Genomic DNA, 23,370 nt, shown 5'->3' on the forward strand with positions numbered 1-23,370 from the left:
AGTGGCAAGTGTTTACAGTGTAGAGGCTTGAAACGGCACTGTTTAGCGTAAAAGATGTTTTACATGTTGTCACTGATATCTACTAATGGCTTCAAATGCCAGTAAAAGTCTGCAGCCATGCTAGCAGCTCTGTGAGGCTATACGTAGGCACAGTGGTGCTTTGAGCTAAATGCTAATGTCAGCATGCTAACATCCACAATATTCTCACCATTTTAGTTTAGCAAATTAGTTTGCTAATATTTGCTAATTAGCATTAAACGTAAAGTACAACTGAGGCTGATGGTAATGTCATATGTTTGACAGGTATTTGTAGAGAAGGGATCTGATTCTATCTGCCATGAATCCAGTGAGGATTTATAGTGGCTCACAGGTGCTGCTACCTGTGCAAGTAGCAAATTCATATTGGGATGTCCCCTGTGTGAAAATGCTAGTGCTGTAGCTGAATGAAATGTTACTAAGAAGTGTATCAAATGGAATTAATGTATTTTTCTGTGCTAATTTGGACATACAATGTGAAATACTGGCAAGCTAGCTGTCATGCTTAAACAATTTGTTGATCTTATGTAAAGGTAAATGTGCCTCTGATATGAATATGAGTATGAATGCACTTTCAATGGGAATTACAAGACTATTTTCACAATAGATAGCACAGGATGAGCAGGCTACTCTTGCCTTTAAATGTTTCTTTGTTGTTAGGAAATGTTAGGAAGACTTACTTTTCAGTTCCTATCCAAAATTAGAAACATGATGTGACATAAATATAATAAATATAATAAATACCAAATTAGAAGATGAGGTGAAGTTTGAAGGACTAATGGTGATTTGCATGCCGGATCTTCCATACTTTATATGTATATTGAATGTGTTAGTCAAACACATTGGCTATTTGTTTTGAGACACGCTCTTGTTACAGAGATATTATAAAAACGTGTTTCTTTTGGCTCGCATCACGTCAGTCAGCAATCACACTTCATTACTTCTGACCACAGCAGCCTCTGGAGCAATAATTGGCCACACACTTCTCACTTGTTACATCAACTTTTATAATATTATGGACACTGAGCTCTGAAATAAGAAGTAGGACCTGCGCATTTGTTCTTCCACTGTTTCTTTCACATATCATACTTTCTGACATCCATGCTGGTTTTTGGCTAATTTTCCAACATAAAAAATGTTGTCAGAGGGAACTACACATAAAATATAACTTCACTGTATGAATTAAACAAACAAGTGAATGCTCGCTTGCTTTAACTTCCCAGGATGTCTTAACAGGATTTATAGTCTCTCTGGGATCCGTATTAGCATCTGAAGAGAGTCAAAATTTACAGTTGATACTTTTAAGCTCTTTGGTAATCCATGTAACTAAAAAATCTTCACATTATTATCAGTTTGAACAGCCCCTGCTGGGGCCTACAGCCTTTCTTTGCTTCACACCCTCTGTGTACACCAAGTGTCATTCTAACTCCCACAGACCATCAATCATATCGAGCTCCTTTTGAATTTTTCTAGATGAGGGAGCCCCTCACCTCAACTCACGTTTACATTCTTATTCTACTCCATTTATTTTGCTAAACCACAGGACTTTCTTCTCAAAACCAGCTTTGTACAATCCAAAATTGCTTTATAATTGCAACTAAAATAATTTTTGGGTTTCTCTCTCAATAATTGGACAGAATATCTGTTCATTATTGATGGCAAACATTGTTATTACAAAAGTCAAGACATAGATAGATCAAAATTTGACCTTTGGTAGTCTTGAGAAATCGGAGATCAGATAACTTGTTGTAGATTTGGAAATCTTAAAACTTCGCATGGATATTGTCTCAGTTTAATAAAAAGCTCAGCACATTTGAAGAAAAACAGTGATTCTTTTAGTGTACAATCTGACCCTGAATCTTAATTATTCTGCAGGGACCTTAAGTCTTCAGTGAGAAGGAGAATGACTTGGAATTGCGCGCACTGATGTCAACATTTAATACAACAATTTTGGGTCAACTTGCATCTGATTAATTTACAAGTTTATTCCCTCTGCTGCCCTTTTAGGACATAGTTTGTGTGGTGGCAGCTTTTTTTTTTTTTTTTAACACTTTGCCTCATCAGTGGCTGATTCTGTGCCAGTTATGCAGTTGAACACATGATTGTTTCAGTTGCTGCTCTTGGTGATTTTCCTGCAACATGAAAACATTTAAGACAGAATCATTAATTTTAACACAGGCAGAATGATGTCACTCTCACAGAAAGCCAAAACATGGGGCTTTCTTCTGTCCTAACTATGCATAAAATTGTACAGCTGTGCAGCTAGCTAAACGCACATTCAGTAAAGGTTGAAGATAAGAGTTGGGCTTTGAAATCTTTACTGGAAGCAGTTGTGAACCTGTGAAAACAGTATGAGATAAAACAACAAATTCACTGATAAATGATTGCCCATCAAAAATATTAGATGTGATGAATAATAGCTAAACCAAAGGTCGTGTAAAAATAATCAGTGGACCACAGTAACAAGAACTGTTATGCAGTGTTGCCTGAGAAGGAGGAAAATTTTCACAGTTCACACATTACTTTACCCCATCACAAATAGCCTCAATTAGCTACTTTTGCTGTGTTACATACTTGAACCAGTTCATCGGCATGTGAAATCAGATACAAACAAAATTTGTATAGCTCCTAATTTAGTCTATCTGTCAGTGATGGTGGCTTTGCAATCATTTTGCTTCAGGTTTGTTGACACGTCTCTACTTCCTTTCCCCAACTAGGAGATAGCGCCACTGTCATAAATTCCTGATATCTCTGACTTGGAATTACAAACAAGAGGCTGCTGTGAATGCAGATTTGATTAGGGTGAGCTAAGGATGTGATACATGTGCAGGCCTAATAAGCAAATATTTTCATGACTTGGAAATGCTTTTGGACTAAAGTGCCAAAAATCATCCTGGCAGAAGACGACAGAGGAGCTTTAGTTGGCTGTTTACAGACACTTTTGTAACCTGTATACAGAAGCTTGTGGACCTCTGGAACCTGACATTTCTGGTCCATAAAACCCAGACTCATGGTATGCAGGAGTTTACTGGTCTGTTTACACCTCTTTGCATGAGGAAACTGCTATTTTTGCACAGCCAAGTAGCTTTTCACTCTGTGGTGTTGATGAAACTGTTCAGCAAGCTGGTATTTTACATATACTGTACTCAGCTTCCCTTTGTCTTTTCCAGTGATTCTTTTTTTTCTTCCCTTCCTTTCTTTTTGCCTCCTCAATAATTTTATTCATTTCCATGTGAGCAGGTGGTCTCTTTGGGGGATTCGAGGGCCCTGAGTGTTCATACTGCAGGTACTGTGTTCTATCGTATCTGATTTGGTCGGGGTCCAACACTGTCAGTCCGTATGCAGCCTGGGCCCCCACCTCCCAACAGGTCCCATCGGCTCACCGGCCCTCAGCTCTTCCTCACTTAACAGGAAAGGATCCACTTTCAGCAGAGCTACATACTGTAGCTGTGGGTATAAGGAGTTGGTGGTGGTGGTGGTGTGTATGTGTATGTGTGTATGCGGTGATGACAAGTGAAACGACACTTTACCTAACATCCTGAATGTCCACTGGAGACAACTGCCCCCCGGTTTAGAAGTGGTTCTCAGTACCTCCTGTCCTGACACCAACAAAGGACAAGGCTTAGGACCCGCATAGGTGTTTGCCAGCTTGTGCAGACGCACTTCACACTCCGCTGCCTCAGACTCTCTATAGAACACATTCCAGTGAGGGTGTCGGGTCAGTGCGGGCGCTGAAGGACACACAGTGGTTTGCAGGCTGCAGTAATTTGTTTAACCTCTGATTAGGCCCAGGAATGTCAACTATGAGGAGACACTACAGGTCCTGACAGCATCGTTTGACACTTTGGCAATCTGTCATTGCCGCTAGCAAGCAAGCAAAGCGAGCCACCGCCTGAGACAATGGCCACTCCACCGACCGGGCAGAGAGGGAGTTCTAATCTTTGCACCATCTGGCTTGGTCCTGAAAAAGGCCGGAAGAGAGAACATCCATCTATCTCTGTGATTTATCTCATGTCTTTCCGTGCCAATAAGCTTGCTTTGCATGTCACACAGCACAGTATAGCATTTGTACACGAAGATTTCAACTGATGTTGAAGATATTATCATGAAAGGAGACTTTTTGGAAGCTAAAGCATGTCGGCTTAAAGAAGGACGTAAAGGGGGCCAAATTTTGGAGCCCCGACTTTAAACCCATGTCTATCATCACATCAATTTGGCTCAAAAAGTGCAGCCTAAACGCAGATTGAAAACATTAGTGCATCACATGCTCCTTTATTTAATCTAGCAACACAACACTGACCACATGTTACAAAAGATGTTTAAATAAATCTGCAAATCTAGAATTTAATGAGGTAAAAGCAGAGTTATCAAAGGCACATTTCTCCAGGGTTATTATCTTAACTCCTATGTTTTATGCTCAACTTCAAAACACCATTGTACTTCTGGCAGAGTATAAACAGAAAAAAAAAGAATAGCTTTCCTCAGGAAAGCTGCTTTACGTACACACACGTTAAATTATACAATTTTAGTATGCTAATAAACATGTCAATTGCAGTTATACAAGTTCCAGATACATTTTATCTTCTTGCCACATGTACCTTTAGTAAACACTCCACAGTAGATTCTGTTGTTATAAGCTGGAAGTTATGAAATATGTGTTCACACGGATCACTTGGTGGAATCATTAATTTCATGCTTCATATCCAGCTCCAGCTCCTTTTTTTTCTCTAAGCTGCATTGATGAGAAACAGAAACTGGCTGGAGTCTGATACTGTGTAATGTAATAATGATGTCTGTGAGAAATATTTTGGATGTAACTTGTCTTAATGATCTACTCTTTGTCTCCAGGTCAGAGGTTAGAGTATGAAGAAACTGACCAGGGGCAGTCTTGGAGGGAGTTTATAATATCCTCTACAGTTAGAAACTTCAGCCTCATTCTTTGTGAGTTTTTGTGTGTGGGACGCCAGCTTAATATAAGCACTTACATCTTTGTGATTATAGAGGAATGACGATGTGATACATCATCATTACACTCAGGAATATACTGCATATCTGTGTATTTTGTGAACTTGCATATGCAAATGTGCATTTTCTTCCCCTGTACACACACACTGCTGTTACACACCACTAATTAAATTCATCTGAATTAATGTCCTTGTTTTTCCTGTTCAGCAGAGGAGAAGTGATCACTCACAATCTGAACCTTGGCATGTATTAGGTGTTTCTCAGCCAATAACGAAGGCAAATGGAGCAGAGTCCAACATCTAATCCAATAATAACCTCACATCTCGAACTCTAAAAATAATCACGCTCTGTCAAGACAGCAAGTGTGTTAACTGCCAGCAAACACTGCAAGTGACCCTCATAACTATTACCAACTGCACATCATCACTTGTATTTCAAGGTCAAATAAAAACTGAGCGTGTGTTTTATACATGATGCAGACAGAAGTTCAGTATACGTACACTGTACAGTACAAAAGACACATTTACGTCATTTTGGATATTGTATACAGTTGGAATAAGAAAAATAGTACTAAAAACAAAATTTAACACAGTATTTATGGGCTGTAATCTGTGAGCAACATTTTAATAAAAAAGCTGTATCTCTCATTTGTCTCTTTAAAGCGCTCAGGTATGTCCTGTCCTGCAGTTTGAGAGTCATTGCTACTCTGTGATAGCTGCTCTACATTCAGAAGAGTTCAAGTCCTCTATTTTATTACAACACAGGTCCCCTGGAAAATGGAAGAGTTGTGGTTTGACATCATGCTTTATAAACACTGTTTGTCCATAAAAAATCTTGAGTCTGTGAATCTGGTTTGGAACCCCCCGCGTTGCTGCTTTTCAGTTCAATGAGGGGGAAGGGTTATGAGGCAACAGTAGCACAGCAACGTCAGCTGCTCTGGAGGAAGAACCCGGTTGAAATAAATGATCTACTGGATGACTCCCGTGGCCAGTGAAATGAGATGAGACAACAAGAGGATAAAATAGGAAGCGTCCCTCTAATGTGCTACGTAGCCATTTGGAAGTTAAAAAAAAAAAGTTCATGGGTTCAAAAGACTAGGAGAAGTCCAGTGGGCGGATCATCATGGCCGTGGCTTGTAGCGAGTAGCTCGGGCCCTTGAAGTAGTGCCACTTGATACCGTTCAACTTCCCTATGTGTTGTCCTTGGGTGAAGTACATGCCGTTAAGGTTGGACGGGCCACAGGCATCAAACCACCAACCTGAAGAGAAGGAAGAATGATCAAAGAACTGAGCACTTCTACTGCATGTCACCAAAGACAATAAATAACTCGCAAAAGCTTTGACACTTTTTAACAGAACAAACAAGTCACCTCAGTCATACATTTTGTCCTTGGTAAAGGCTGAAAGTTTCCCATGGCCTCACCCACTGGGCAGTGGCAATGATTCAGATGCCATTTCACTGCTATTTGTTCAACATGTCACTGTCACTGGGATCACTGGCGTGCCAGTACCTGTCGCTGAACACTTTTTGTACCTTCTATTTAAAGCAAGGAGTGCATGTGCATTAGCTCCAGTGGGACATCAGAGTGGTAAATGGCATGGGAAACTTTTATTCTCCTCCCAAGGTGACACATTTCATGTTTCCCTTGAACTACATCTGTTATATAGATGAAATGGTAGATGTACTTGGACTTAGGGGATTTTGTATAATTTCAGCTACGCACGTGTTCCTGTCTCTTTTAGAAATGATTTGAAAATGTTACTGCTAGTTTACAAGGGTCTGAATGGTTTAGCACCTCTACACCTCTACTGTCGTAGATCATGGCCAGCATTAATGTACAAGTGGTCAAGAAATAGAAGTATGAAGAGGCAGCCATTATATTTCAAGTGACAGATACTTACTGAATGAAAAAATCTATTCCATCCCAGTAATCTGTCACACACCCTCCCTGATACAGTCAGATATAGAACGTATGCGCGGCACGGCATCTGTCAGTCACACAGTGACAAATGGCAGCTCTTCCCCTCTCTCCTCTGACAGACCTGAATACCACTGTGGACTACAGTATGACATTTCACAAGACCAGTCAGTAATCAGGGGCAATGTTCTGCCCTTGCTGCTGGAATGGATCACACTGATATAAATTTCACACTGATTGCTGCTTCATCATAAGACGCATATATACAGCATAGCATAGAAACTGGTGGACACCTCCTTACATTTCCACAGCTGAATATAATTTCAGAATGATGGCGCCAGTGGGAAATGAATATGAAATTGCACTTACTCCACTATAATTTTTATACATGAAATTCAATGAGCTCTTTGAGATGAGGCTCTGTACCTGACATCTTTGAGGGACCAAAGCTGTGAAAGGTTAAAGCTGCTATAGTCAGTATTTCTGAGTTAACAATGAGGGGAATGATTATGTGTAATATGAAACAGGTTGGTCGAAGTGACGAAACACCAGAGAAACAATTACCAAGCTCTGTAGTTTCACCTCAGCACAAAGGGCTGTTTTTAGCTCTTTTAGTGAATTGTTTTGGTTTTAAGGCCCATAGCTTTATTGTTTTGGTTCATGCTCACAGCTTTCATCAGTTTCCAGACACAGCAGGCAGCTGTTTTCAGTAGGTGAGCTCTAGAAATTTATTGTACTCTACCTCCCTATCACCAAATACCAGACAGACAAAGTTAGGCTAGCCAGTGAACAGAGGGAAGCATTTAGCAGCTAAAGATATTTCCCTCAGAAAATGGTGGAGAGCAAAACAGAACTAAAAAGTGAATATCGGACTTATGTTTGCCAGGTGCTGCTCAAAAATAACCTTTAACGTAGCCTTAAATAGAAAAATTCTAAGTCTGTGAGCAATTTAATCACAAAGAGAGGCTGGGGTTCACACAACGTAATAACTCACACTTAGACAAACTTGACACAAACTTTACATGAAAAGTGTCTGGAATTGAAACTTTTACAGTGCGTTCTTCCTGTCGCATTTGATGTATTTCACAAAGTGTGTGTTGTGCAACCTGCTGTTTTATTTTCTTGAGACTGTGTTTTTTTCATCTTCAGCCACAAAGCAGAATACAGTGAATGGCTCCTACTTGTCGTCCTCTGCTTGTTGATAAACCACAGACCACACAACCACATTCAGTGTGCACAGCAGCAGTGCTTTGGGATTTATGATCAGTATCTTAGGTAATTCCAGGCTGGAGATTTTTACTGTCTTGTAAAAACAGTGAGGATGTCTTCTTTCAAAAAAGGGAAGAGATTCCACCTCTACCTCTTACTGTCTGTGCTGTGTTCTGGATGCTGGGTAATATATATATATATTATGTGTGTGTTCACATTACATCCTCCTCCATATTCTTAACACGGCATGCTGTGGTTGTCCTCATAAATGTAGCAGAGAAGTATTTTTCCTCTTGTATATTCCAGGCACTTACATCATTTAATGTCAGCCCTGCTCTCATAAATGCAGGAAATCAATCAAATGATATACTGTATATACTATAGCTTGTACAGCGCTGGGTTCGGCCCAGCCTCGACTCAGGCTGCATGTTGTCATGCTTCTCCTTTGTGGGCTAGCCACAGGCGGGCTGTGAATCAAGCAGAGCAGGGGTGTTGATCAGTGATCAGATGCCAGTTCCCTTTAACCCACTGCATTCTCAGTGACCTAAGAGGTAATACTGATCTTAAATCTGCTTTAAGAAATGCTTGATTAGTGCCAGGTCAGGACTCCACAGCAATAGAGCTGCCATGAGGTGACAGCAAGGGTCACTGGGTTCCACTTACACAGCAGGAGAAGCAGAGTCATTTTAAATCTCTCTGACACTTGGTGCTGCGCCCAGGGATTTTTATAATGTGCTCGTTTCCAACCACAGTGCAACTGGGAGGGGATGCAGAGCATGGCCAAATAGGTGCAGATAGATGTATAAGTGGCCATTGTAGCCTGTTGCATGTCTTGCAAGAGCAGGTTGTGATCATAATGACCTGAACTAATGATTGGGCAGTGAACATTGTGGAGTTGGTCATAAAGCCAATCAGAGAAAATTGCTTTTGGAAAAGGTAGATGGAGTGACTATTCCACGGCATTGTTTTCTTATGAAAGAAATTGTATTGTCTCCATGGTGCCATAAGGAGACAAATGATTAAAGGAAAATCTGCTTAATTACAATGGACGTTTTTGTAGTTTTAGCCATCTCCTATTGGTCATAATAACATTGTGCTCAGCAAGTAAATTGCTGAGATCTGAGAATGTGGCAACATTGCTAAAAGGAAATCAGACAGGGGAAGAAACATGAAAACTTAGACAAGTGTGTAAGTTTTTAACTAAGCTAAACCAGGCTAGCCAAACTTTGTAAGAAAAAACGAAGGGGAACAGATGCAGTGCGAATAACAGCCAATCACATCTTGATTTCAGCACAAACTGAAGCACACTTACTACTGCACTTCACTAAGCAAAGGCACTTTAATAAAAATGGAGACAAAGCTGATTGTTGTGGTCTCTGGTTTCTCAATTCTCTAGGACATGTCTTCAATGACTTAAAGAGACATAAAGAAGATGAACGACATGCATAAACAAATCATCAGCGTTGTTGCTGTGGCTGTTGGTGGTGGATACATCAGTTGGAGTACAGAGAGTTGGAGTACAGAGAGTATGTAAATTACTTGTTGTTTATTACCATGTTATTACAGCCAAACATCAAAAATGTTACCCACGTTCTAATAGATCAGAGTATCCATAAACCAGGACGTAATGGTAATATATGACCTCTGCTTTGCCATGAACATATGATTATCCCCGCTATAACACAGTGCTGCACTTACCCCCAGTGAGCATGAGGGCGCACTTGCACAGGCAGTTGTCATTGTCCATGTCCTTGGTGCTGAAGTCTGCCCCGTGGATTACTAGACTGCTCTGCCTGCCTGCAGTCCCACTGTGGCTTTTCAGGAACAGCCTGAAACACATCAGCAGGAGGAAGAGGATGGAGTCAGGACATGAAAACACATCGGGGAGGAGGAAGGTGGGGAGAGTGGAGTATGGTGGTGTGAGCAATAAAGACAGCAAGAAGACATAACATGCTGTCTCCTGAGAGATATTTATTTTTTGTTGTGACTGAGTACATGTAGAACACCTGGAACAACATTAACAGGGTAGAGAGAATATAAAGTGAAGAATGAAAGAGTTACAGATGGAAAGTGAGAGAGAAACAGAGAAAGAGTATGTAGCGTAAGGAATGTCTGGGAATCACATTTCCATCTACAGGGCCACCGAATGTTAATTTACACCACGACAACAGACTAAATCATTAAATACTGACTTATAACAGCTATACACAGTAAAGGACCAGTAAGCAACCTGTTTAACCAATCATCCATGCATAGCTAGAGAGGTATGCTATACTCTCAGTGGGTCTTTGGTATCCAAGAACACAATATTTCTCCTTGTCTTCTCTTTGTGTGTTTAAGTACACAGACCCTGATGCTCTTCCTCTTTTTGTGATGTTGTATTTTATTCATGAAACCACACACACTACTACATTTTTTGCTGCCAGAATAGAGATATTTTATGTCAGGCCTAAATCTAAAGTATTTTATATTTAAAAAGTGCATTAGGAGGCTGTAACTGTTGAGTGCGTACAGAGCAGAATCTATAATAGTATAATAATAATCTTAAAGGCCATTTAGAGAGAAACAAAAAAATCCAGCTTGCTAAAGAGACTAAAGCTGATGTAAACAGCAGTGAGATCTTTGCATTCTGCAGATTATTAAAAGACACAACATGTTTGATAAGGAGAAGTCACTCCCAAACTGAATTCCTTCACACACTCCGTCCTCAACACACAAATTGGAAATTAATATGGGACTGGGAAGCAGATTTCTCCAGGGTGTGTCCCACTGTGAACTCACTCCTGCTGCATCCGGATCTGACAATCCCTGCATCCCTTTGACAGATCGACTATTACCAGCAGAACACACCTTCCCCTGTCATTGCTGTATCACACATTTGCTTTTTCCTATTTTTCCTTTGTTTCTCTCACGGTCTCTCAGTTTCACTTTCTCCCAATAGAAGAGGTTGCACATCCAGAGAGCAGGGCTGCAGCACCGTGCCAATGAGGTCTCCATTATTACGTACGGTTCACTCTCAAAGAAAGTAATTTCCTGAGTTCGTTTCTTAACAACAGGGGACCATGGGCGTGTAGCGGACCTTTCACCCACTGCGGGTTTTCCGATGAGAAAGTAACAAATACAAAAACAATATTTTATGTTTTCAGGGGATGCTGAACGCTCCGTGTGCACCTTCAACCTTCACGCATTGTGCGGCTTTTAGCTGTGAGGCATCAGGTTGAACGTCTCAAAGACAGACACAGCACACTCCCAAAGGAGAGTCATTTAACGTGAAAGACTCCTGTATTTGGACAGCTGTGTAAATGGCTGATCTGAACAGCAGAGTAGAAAGTGTGACTGCAGGGAAAGCCACTACACCAGCATGTGTAATCCCACAATGTAAGGGTGAGTCATGCGTCTAATCAGTGGCACCAAGTGACCAGTGGACATGGCAAGTTTGGATAAGGGCCTTCGAGTATATTCTAGGCAGCTTGTGCAGGTTCCTGTGAACAATATGTCATCTATGACACATGCTGAATATTATCCGGTGTCTACTTGGCAACAGATGTCTTTTGAGATATTCTGCAGTTCAGAGTAAACTCGCATCCCCAACACGCTGCCTCACTTACGGGTAGCATGACTACTATCAGCTAATTCCTGATTATGAGGAATATAACACGCAGTGTTGAGGATGAGGTCTGCTACTGCTCTGATAAAGACCAGACCTTGCCGCACATCCATTCTCCATTTTCCAAAGCTCTCACGATCACTGTTGCGCTGACGAATCGCCAAGGCACATCATCAGCAGGGATTTTCAGCATGACACTTTGACAGGCTGCTTTAAATAGTCTGCGGCTGTGTTTACCGGCCGCACTGCATATTTACCAGACCAACAATCCCCAACCCAACTGACATCTGCAGTTTTTCCTGTCAGAGTCCATTATGCACTCAAATGATAAGTGGGGTAATCTAAAGATGGGCCAAGCAATGAACTCAAGAGGAAGAGATGCTTTTCCTGAGGGCTGCTTTTAAGAATGAGAGAGAGAAAGACATAGAGACACAGAGTTTGACAGCAAGAAAATTCATATTCATGTTAATGAAATGTATCAGGGGACAGACATCTGGTCACTCAACTTAACAGGCGATACATGCTAATCAGATTGTTCCTATTAAAGTAACTTAGTAATGCAATTGGTCAAGGCTCATTAGTAGACAAACTATTGAGCTGTGAGGAAAATAATTAGGTTTTACTCAATGATACCTCTGGGGAGGGAGGTTGGTGCCATGTCATCTCATTGTGCTAACATCAAACTGGTCTGTTTGTGATCTTACAACATATTTAGACATTCAACAATGCATGAAGGGTTAGTGAACACAACACACATTTTCCCTTTTACCCCAGTGGTATTTTGTACAAACAAATACCTGTCATTTCATTCATTATCATCACAAATACACCCTTGTCAATGTTTACGTTTACAGGACGAGCTAGTGAACTAGTTGGTTAGCAACTTAGCTGGTAACTTTAGCGACATCAGCAGATTTTCTAATGTTAACAAGCTAGGTTAGCTTCCACTTTAGCCTAGCTTCCTAGCATCCGCTCTTACTAGGAATACACAATTAAAAGCATAATACCTGTAAATGTTGAATGTTGCAAAAGTACTATAATATGTATAGTATAGTATAATATGACACTGCTACAAATATGTCCAGAAATGATTTTACTGTTACTTTACTATTGCACAAAAAGTGAGGAGAATTCAAATTTATTCTAAATAAACTAAAGAGTGTGTTAGGCATCACAAATGACATTCCACTCACCCTTGTTGTATTGGGGAGGCTGCACGTCTCCAGAGATACAACAAAACTATTTGCATGACAAAATACCACTAGGGGTAAATGTGAAAATGTTTTTTTGTCATTTGGGTGAACCGACGCCTTAAAGCTTTGATAAAGATTCAGTTTCAGTCATAATGAGTCTATGCTCTGGAGTATTACAGCTGCAAACTGTGTACGTGGGAAATGACTTGTAGCAGGGTCAGGTGAGGAATCAGATGACGGGGATATGTTTATCTGAGACCATTGCCAAGTAAAACTAGGTTACAGAAATAGACATTTTATCACTCTGAATCTTAAAAATTCTGTTTGTTATCATGCATCAACATTTAACAGTTATATACACTGCTCTTAGTACAGCAATGGACACATTACTTTTCTTAGTTAAAAATATTTGTTAGTTCTTAATATTACAGCTTGCACATAAAATATAAGAATAACATTACTTAGCTACACGTTGTGCATGGTACCTTAACCCTGAAGCAAAAATCAAACAAAAGACCTGCACGCTGTGCTAGTAGTTCCCAGTCAATTTTAATGTGACAACCACGTTTCAATCTGCTGGAGATCTTCGTCAGGCAGTCACAATTTTAATGTGACAACAACGCTTCAACCCAGCACCTGTGGAAGTTTTTTTGGATGTGCGTGCCCTATACATCTGTTCTCCCATGAAAGCACCTTAAAAATGTAAGCAAATGTGAATCAGCCTGTGCATCTGAAGAAATGCACGTGCACTGAAGCTTTCATATAAAGCAGAGAAGCCTTCAAAGAGTACTTCTCGAGGTTGTTCCTTGCAACATGTGTCCCCTCCTGCCCACACCGAGGAGAGATGTGTTGGATTACAGCTACAAGTGGGCTGGGACTGGTGTGGGGCCCTAGATGTGCTAACATGTTGCCTGTCTGCAATCTGTCTTGTATCCGTTGGTACAAAGTGATTCTTCTATGAAAAAGCCAGCAAAAGTGATGAATGATGACAATAATGTGCACAAAAGCTGCTCTTGAAAATCTAAAATCAAAGTGGTTGCAGCACTTTGTAAAACTATGTCACTATTCATCCTTTGACTGAAGCTGAGCCTGCTTGTTCTTTTCATCTCCGTACATGAAGGCAACAGCTCAGTCAGCTGAGAGTCCAGCGTGTGCTTCTGCACACCTGGCAGTCATTAGTCCCCTGAACTGCAGTCTGATTGGCCCATTGCAGAGGTTAATCACCTTGACTGATGGTTCGCTTCCTACTGTGAGGCCACAGAGGTGTCTGGCTGTGCTGAGCTCTGCTTGGCTGCTCTCTTGCCACTGGGTGTCATTTAGCTCCACTGAGACACATATACACTACTACAAACAGTATGTATAGATGCTCATTGGCCTGGTTAGGTACATGTGGATTGAAAAATAATTATATTAATAATTTTTAAGCCAACAGATCACTTTCCATGACAACTAAACAAACTCCATCCACTGATGAAGACCATGGGATATGGTTGAAAGCTCTGGGAAAAGCTACTAAGTGGACTGTACAGTCAACTTTACATTGTCTAAAAAAGAAAAACAAACAAAACACAAACTAACAAACAAAAAAAAACAACTTTTAATACAGGTTAACTTTAAATGCAAAACACACTGTTCATCTAAGTGTAGCTTTGATGCTTCATCTCTGTGATTGAAGACTGTGGAAGCTAAAGCTTGCATGGAATTGGTTCAAGTAGACATAACTTGAGATATCTAAGATTATCTCAGTATGAGTCTTGGAAAAGAGAGAGGTCACTGTGTTTTGGAACCAAAATCTCTGCCAATTTCTTTCTTAAATCCCCACATGAAAAACATCTAAACTAGATCTATCTGATCCCATGGGGAACTTGGGCCATTACCACACAGTATGGAGAAAACATTGCATTTAAGAACTTGGCTTTCCAGACAAGGAAGGATACAGAATGAAAATGTGATGGTTCGTTCAAAAATAAACATATAAGTCTTTTCCTCCAGCTGGGAGGCTTTGAACATACGTACAAAACATTTTTCCATGTAAACCTCAACTTGTGTCTGTGCATATACTCAACTGCAATGAATGTTTCTATTGTAGACAATTTTGGAAATGGTTTTGGTTCTCTGAGGTGCCCAGGGTACTTCACTGCATCTTCAAATGCCCATTAGTGTTTTAAGATGCATTAAATGCACTCAGACATTCACTGACCCACATTCCACTGGTCTGAAGTAGCTGCATGAAACTTGAATTTCTTATTACTAGAGAAAAGTCAGACATGCTCAGGTTCTGGATATCTAAAGTAGAGCAATGGATTTTTGAAAATGGAATTTAAAAAAAATCTTACACGTCGTACATTTTAAGGGAAGTTAATTGAAAATATGATGTGATGTAATAACAAGATTTGGTTGTGGTTTAAGACCACTTGAGTGCAAATTAGATTTAATGTAGCATCCCACTTCATGCAAAGGTTTAAACAAATACATTTTATGCATTCCTAAGATTTTAATAAAAGTATCAACAGGCACTCTTTTTATGCCTAATCAATTTTTTTCTTTCATTCTTCTCTCTCTCTCTCTCTCTCTCTCTCTCTCTCTCTCTCTCTCTCTCATGAGATGAAGAGATCTTTAAGATTTCATCCCTTTACTGCAACAACACTAATGTTTTATTTCAGGGCAAATTCAACTCAACTATGATCATTACTTTGGAGAACAATTACACTAAATAGCACCATACCCCCTCTGATCTGCTCTGCCATTAAATTGTGGTCAAGCACATTTATACTTGAGCTGGCAGTTTAAATAGATCTCTAATCTAGCTACACTAAGTAGTCCACTGGAGACCAGCCAACATTCAGTATGTTTCTGTGCACTTACTGTGAATAACCTGGTTATTGTCAACTTTCTATGCTGTTATTTCATCCATGAAGTTAAATACATCTTTATGCAGACAATACTGTTTTATACCTGCTACTTTTCTTCAGAGAAATCCCCTTTAATGAACTGGAGCAAGCTCTTTTAACCTTTACTTGTACCATATCACTTTTATGTTTGTTACTGAATATAATCACAATGTACAACCACTGCAGTGTATACAACAAGGTCAGTGGGTCTCTCCTGGCTTAGATACATAATAATCATTGGGATTTATTTATATACAAAGCCAATGTCAGAAAACTGCATCATGGAAAAATTTACAAAGCCTACATATCGAAATGCTTCTACTATATAACTTCAAGACCATTCTCAATAATCAACCTTTATCTGCCTGAAAGTGTTTATCTAAGACGGCATTGTGTATCATTCAGTTCAGTTTGTGGCTCTGTCTTTTCTGGTTACGTAATTTAGTTTTGCATAACATGCAATTTTCTTTATTCTGTACCATAATTTCCCTGCTGACTCAGCACTTTTTAAACTTTTCATTCCATCTGTATTTTTTCCAATTGATGTCTTAGCCTTTTGTGTCTCTTTGCTATTTTGCTTTCAGGTTGACTTAATCCCCCCTTTCTATTTATATTGACACTACAAAATCCAACTTATGAAGCAAAGAAACTTTGATAGATGAGGGCAATTAGCTGAGAGTGTTGATCTGATGGCTATTGTTAGAACAATATTTGCAAGTCATCAAATTATATTTGATTTATTATTTTCTTTTCTGCAACCCATGCTGTGCAGCAACAAAATTATCTATGATAATAGGGGACTTTTTCTGCTGTTTATCAAGACAGTAACCTCTGCAATTATGGTGACCTCAGTCACAATGAGGAAAAAAACAAAAAGGGCTCATTTCACAATATTATGAGGTTGTGGTTCAGTGGGAACTCTGTAGCCATGGTCAACCCAAATTTACCCCTCAGTGTGCTGTCAATGAGATTTGTATGTTCACATTAAGGCAACATTTCTGATGTCAGCTTACTCTCAGGGCATTTCATCTCTAGGATCTTATAGAAGACTAAAACCATCAACCATTTAGATTTGAGAACACTTAACACTCACACATTAAAGAGGTATACCCAAATTGTTTAGTGATAGATCTTGTTTTTAGTAAAACATTTGAGGCTCTGAGCCCTTGAATTTAACAGTGTTGGACTGTATGGACTTAAACTGTGTTAACAAGCTGTAATCACTTGTCACCTTATCAGTTATGATTCATGGAAGCAAATTCTCTGAAGGCAGGGCTGCAGTCATGAAAAATGCCTTCAAACACAGGCAAAAACTAGAATACTCTAATGGTACTGACTGAGAAAATAATGATTTTTCCCAGTACTATTAAACTGGGGGGAAACTGTTGTTTATTGATGGTTAAATTGGTTTCCTGGGACATTAAGCACCTATCATAACCTCTGAAATATCTCTATTTTAGAGACTTATCCTTCAGTATTGCATTCTCTCTCCTTAACTACCACTATATCATTGCCAGGCACTAAAAAAGTAATTTGAGACTGCAAATAGTCTCAAAGGGTTTCCATTCTTACAATTTAAATGAAAATCAAACCAAATGGAACCTATGGTTGAACAGAAACCCCACCTTATTTTTAAAATATCACTCAAAATATTTCAATCATCTAAATTCAAAAAATGTATTGATGTAACAATGTTATTATGGTGGACAAAGCCAAAAAGAATTAGATGACTGAGTAAAGATGAATGCCAGCTCCAAAGTTTTAGTGTGCTGGTAATAAATATGACATTTATTCCCTGTACATAATTTCATTTCTAAAGGATTAGGACCCTATAATTCATGAAGGAATAATTGCACACCTACTCCCCCTCTGTGAGAGTTGAGTAATTTCCTCTTTACAGTGTGTGTGGATGAAACCAAGAAGCTGGCAGTAATACAAACATTTCCTGGCTGGTTTTGTTCAATACTGTTCATGATAAATGGTGAGTCGTGTACATTGTCGGACTTATTCTCCCTGGTGTCCAAGTGGTCTTTGTCTGTTCATGGCTTTGTTTATAAGCTTTTTTCCTTTTTACAGTGTGTGTGAGTGTGAAACAGAAAGAGAGAGACACACACAGCAAGAGCCAGATTGACTATACCATATGAGGTCTTTGTAAATGTTTGTCTGACTTGTGCTGACGCAGACTGTTTTCCAGTAAACCCCCATGGATGACAGAAAACAATCCAAAACTAACTAAAAGTCAAGCCATATCACAACTATCTCTTATGTCTCAGGGCAATAAATGCAATCTGGAGAACTTGTCACAGATTGTTTGACATTTAAAAGCAGGAAGGTGCCAAAGCAGAAACAACAGAGAATGTGTGGCAGTGTTGGTTTGTTTGGGGCCAGGCCATCTGGTTTGTTTTGGCCTGTGTTTCAGAGGAGCAATGTGTGATTATCATACCACAACTATTTTTCAAGAACAAATCTATTTATAGGGAGCAGCATGTCGATTGGGCTCCTAAACAGTGTGAGCCTGCATCCAAAACAGGCTAGAATGGACGGGGATGTCCTTTGCTTGCCACAAAAACAATTATTATTTTCCTAAAATTCAAAATAACAAAAGGTTAAGTGTGTTGTTAAAAATATGTGTGCAAAAGCATGAACAGCAAAAAAGGATGAGAATGTGAAGAAGGTGTTTCATCATTTAACATTATATTTAAATCAACAACCTTCTCTTACACGCGATAAATACTGATTTAATACTCATCCCTATAAATATGCTTCTGTAAACTTCTGTATCTATGTGCCATGTGAGAAATCAGTGCCTGTGGAGTCAGACCACAGCCAGAAATAAAGACTAAAGGTAACAACAGATGGAGTTACACTGTGGTCATACAAAACCTCAACTTTGCGTGAAATTCAAAACAAAAAACATCTCATCTCTTCCGTTTGATTGAAATCCATTTCTCCAGTCCTCAGAGAAAACCACAGAGCCCACTCAATGTACAAAGTCCTCAAAACGGAAACCTTGGTAAGTGAAACCCCTGTCATCGCAAGACAATTCTTAAAATTAGAAATGGCAACAAGCTTGAACGGCCTCCCTGCTGTAGGGAAGCAGTCAAAACCTGTATTCTTTTCTGGAGCAAGGGTGCAAGCAATGGAAGGATTTAGGTAAAGGTTTTTAAGCTATAGAATTTTGTTCCTTATTTCGTCATTTCAAACTGAATATAAGACATTTCGCAACTAAAGTGACCTCTTATCGCAGAGAACGAACCATCCAGTGAAAACTGCAGAATTGAAGATGTCAGACCTTCTCCTCTGAAGCCAGCAATTGCTTGGAACTGTGTGGAATTTGCAGTAGTTTTCCACATCTGAGAGGGCCAAGCATCTGCCATAGTTTGAGGCCTGTTATCATTAACCCCCTGAAACGAAAACAGAAACCTTCGCCCCCGCAACACACAAGGACAAAGCGTCAATCAATGGAAAGCTTGCAACAAGGAGATGATGACAAGCGGTACGATTTGGTTTGGAAGGAATTTGCAATGAGAAAAGTCTCACCACAGACTTACATAACTGAATCGACATGATTGAAACGTCTGGAAAGCTCACAGCTACTAGCCATGTTTATAATCTTAACACTTTTGAACATTGGGTCCTTCCATTGTTGTATTATTTCTTTCCTCCTTCCCTCATTCCTCATTCCTTAGTGACACATGCTAAAGACAAAGTTTCGCAATCTTCTGATATGCAGTGATGAAGGTGAGGAAAGGTCAGAACATGACTAAAGGCTTGTCTACACCAGAGTTCACGTTTCAGTCACGTTTTTCAGTCGTCTATCTTATAACGGCTGTAGAACTGACATAAAGGCTTGTGTTCTATTCACATTACATGCGTGTAACTGCAACTTAAAGCATATTTTCTCCATTTTTTTCCATTTTACATGTGTAACTAGTGACTGTGTGTTGATCTCTGAGCTCTGAACGCATCTCCTGTAGACACCAATGGAGGACTAAAGCTGCTCTGCTTTCACTATGCAGGCTATGTAGACATTGTGTAAGAGTCAACAGTCACATTAGTGAATGTGTGAAACTGTAGTTATATATAGAAGTGCTCTGAGCCAAATGCTAATGACATGATGCTAAAGCAGTCACAATGACAACCTTAGCTTGCTGATGTTTGGGGGGAATAATGTTTAATGTAGTTATATAGCATGCTAGCTAATGAACTACTAGCCTGGACAATTTTAAGTTTTGATCTGACCATTGGTATGAGATTTAAAGTCACCAAGGTTATTAGAATTCATCTTGAGGGGGGCATGAACAGTTATATCAAATCTCAGGGCAAATTCATTCAACAGTTGAATAGACTACATTTTAGTGTTAGTCAGGGGATCACCAAAGTCATTAGGATTCATCCTCTGGAGACCACAAATGTCTGTACTAAATCTTGTGGCAATACATATTCACTCTGGACCACAGTGGTAGAAAGACACGCAGACCAACATTGCCATCAACAGAACCATGTGGTTATGATGTGATTACAAATAATTTGTTCAGTTATTTGAAGATTCATTAACTGTGTCATTTTTCAGCCTGAAGTCGGTATCACTTTAAGAGGCTGTGCAAATATGCAAAAACCACCATTGGATTCTACCAAAACACATCCAGTCTCCAGGGTGTTGTTTGTTAAGCTAAGTTTATAAGCTACAATGAAATGTTGTGATGAAGACAAAAAACTGTTCTCATTTTACTGGCCACATGTTCCTTGGCCTGAAAAAACAATTATCCCACTCTTTGTCTGCTTGTAGCACAGGACAGTGTTACCTGTAGTTTTGTTTCTCACTGCCGATTTGGAAGCGGTCATACAGTGAGAAGGCCTGGTGTCCGTCCCAGTCTGTCAGCTCCACACGGAGAGCGTACTGTCTCTGGCTGGTCAACTGGTAAACGTATTCGTTCCCCAGCCAGTGCTCTGCGGACACGCTCCCAAAACCCTGCAGCGACAGGAGAGAAACACGATAATCGACATGGAAATGCCATTGAAAATCTTTTTTGTAAATCATAAACTACAGATTATTCATTGCTATCTCCTTTCTTTTCCCAGAATGATAAAATCTCAACACTAGAGGATTGTGGAATGAATGAGAAGGAATTTTCTAATTTATTTACAGATTTATTTTTTGTCAGTCAGACATAAGATCAGAACAAATGGTTCTTGATAATAAATATTGTGGCCGTTTATCCACCAGCACAACTGTTTCTGTACTGAATAAATAGACTTTTTTTATTCATAGCATCCTAACATTCTTTTTCATTTCTCCAGACTGCAGCAAAAAAGCCAAACACATTACTCATATTGTACATTAATGTATTTTTTAAACTTGCTTTTGGCTTCATCTTCCATGTGGATGGACTTACCTATCTATAAAAGTGTGCAAATTGGTACCAGCTGAAATAGACGCACACCCTTTTCCATCTGCTCAAGTCACACATGTTAAACTCATTATTACTTATAGATTTCTTTCCCAAAATATATATACTGCATGCAGGGACACTACTTCAAACAACTGCAAAAGTTTGTATTTGATCAGAGTGGCTGCCGGTCACAGGCAAAGTGCTTCTGACAGCAGCAAGAGCAGCAGATTGCAAAGGGGAATATCACAAAGCGGGATGACATTACAGCTCTGACAGGATGGTCTGGATTGCTCCATTAAAGACTGGGGAAGAGGGGAGGGTGGGGTGGGCTAGGGAGGCAAAGTCAGAGAGACGTCTGTGTTTGCGCTGAGCGTGTGTGGTGATGAGGAATGGGAAGGAGGGAAAGTAAATATGGGGCATTCCTCGGGCCTTAGGCATGTCCTGCCGAGTGGGTGGAAGAGAAAGGGACTGGGGCCCATTACAGCTTTCTCTCCTTTTTTTCCCTCTTTCTCTAAAATTGATCTCACTCCTGATGAGATGTTCCCCTTTGACTGGCTTTCAGTTCGGTCCAATGCCTCCTACTGTGACCGCGGTTTATCTCAGGAACCCTGGCTGGGGAAAAGGCTTGGAGTCAAGCTCTGTTGACAGTTTTCCCCTGTACAGTTCCGGTGCTTCGCGATTCTTCACACGCAAACCTGATCCACATCATTCAGCTCAGAGTAGATGAGGAGATGGTTAGTCATATTGTTGGACTGAGCGCTCAGTTTGCATTTCAGTCACACTTGCTAAAATCACTTTTTCTGGAAAAAAAAATTATTGTAAACGTTGATTACTGTAAATCTCAGGAACTGCTGCACATACAAAGATAAACTAGAACTGCAGTGAGAGTCCAACAGTGGTTCACAACCCTTGTTTGTCTAATGGACCCACAGAGCCGTCAGATGAGCTCAGCCTTCATCTGCACCATGAGACATGTTCATGTGAATGGGTTATATAATTATTAGGATTATATGCATAAAAGTGGATATTGTTACAATAATGTTTACAATAATCATACCGTGTCAGTGTTTTTGATTACTTTGGTTAAGTTTTTGTACTACACTGGAGTAGCAGAAATTGGACATTTCAATCTTTATACATCACTTTTAGCTACTATTTCATCTGTTTATTCATTATTTTCTAATCAGTTTAACACTATGTCATTACTTCTAGTTACTTTTTCAACTCTTCATTTTTTTATGTGTATTTATTCACATAAATTATTCCCTTTGGCTAATAATTGGCTATTTCGGCTGTTTTCATTGTAAAGTTAGGAGTTGATTAGATCGGCTTTTTACTTATCCCGTGGCAACTACCTCTGGAGTACTTGTGGGGCATTGTTTGTGAATCATCACATGTTAAGAAGATGAAAGAGTTGTTGAATATCATTTGTAAGGTCTCCTAGTAATATAATTACAAACATCAGATGGTCTTAAGATCTCATTTTAATATGACATCTGTGTTGCCAAATTTCTCTCTGTGGTCCCACAAAGAAACAGCATTTCAGTTTTGAGTGAAAGGTTTACAAATCCACTAAGTACATTAAATCTGTGAGCACAAGCCTCTGGAGACCAAGAATGAGAAACTTAATAACATGATAAAATACCATCAATCACCTCTGATCTATTAAAGGAGACCAGCAGTCATACTAAGCTGTTAGATCAGCAGTGTACTGTAAGTGTCAGTCAAGGCCTTTGAGTGTCCCCTCATGTACTGTAATGCACCTCATGCTCTCTGACTGTACACCTGTTCAAACCTGGAAGGTGTTCATATATATCTTATAGGGGTTTATGTGGCCTCACAATATTTTATTTCCTTCTTCTATGCCCTTGTTTTTTGTTTTTTTTTTTTTTTTTTTTTTGTTTGATAAATGGCGATCACAATTTACAGTTGCAGTTATGTGCTTTCGTTTTGTTAACTGTGGAAGTTTTTTGGCTTGTAATGTTCTACATATGTGATCAGTACATTGTCCATCAAGAGCAGTGGAGAATGGAAAATAATTAAACTGGAAACAGAAAGCATATTACAGGGATTGAATGAACATAGAACAATAAACTGTGGATACTAGAGGAAGGTATACACAGGTGACTTACACAGCAAACACCGGCAATGCAACTGC

At 39.6% G+C, this 23,370-nt stretch overlaps 1 protein-coding gene across 2 annotated transcripts in view; it reads right to left on the reverse strand.

Moving 5' to 3' along the window:
* Positions 1-4,279: 4,279 nt before the first annotated feature.
* angpt1 (angiopoietin 1) overlaps positions 4,280-23,370 on the reverse strand; it is a 50,161-nt gene continuing 31,070 nt past the window's right edge. For both annotated transcript variants that reach the window (XM_018686093.2, XM_051067984.1), the window contains 3 exons: positions 20,625-20,791; positions 9,827-9,957; positions 4,280-6,259 (listed from right to left, as the gene is read on the reverse strand). In XM_018686093.2, coding sequence (XP_018541609.1) covers positions 6,096-6,259; positions 9,827-9,957; positions 20,625-20,791 — 462 coding nt within the window. In that variant the 3' untranslated portion in view covers positions 4,280-6,095. The remainder of the gene's footprint in view (positions 6,260-9,826; positions 9,958-20,624; positions 20,792-23,370) is intronic.

Source organism: Lates calcarifer, linkage group LG3 (genome assembly GCF_001640805.2).
Source record: "Lates calcarifer isolate ASB-BC8 linkage group LG3, TLL_Latcal_v3, whole genome shotgun sequence".
Lineage (NCBI taxonomy): Eukaryota > Metazoa > Chordata > Actinopteri > Centropomidae > Lates > Lates calcarifer.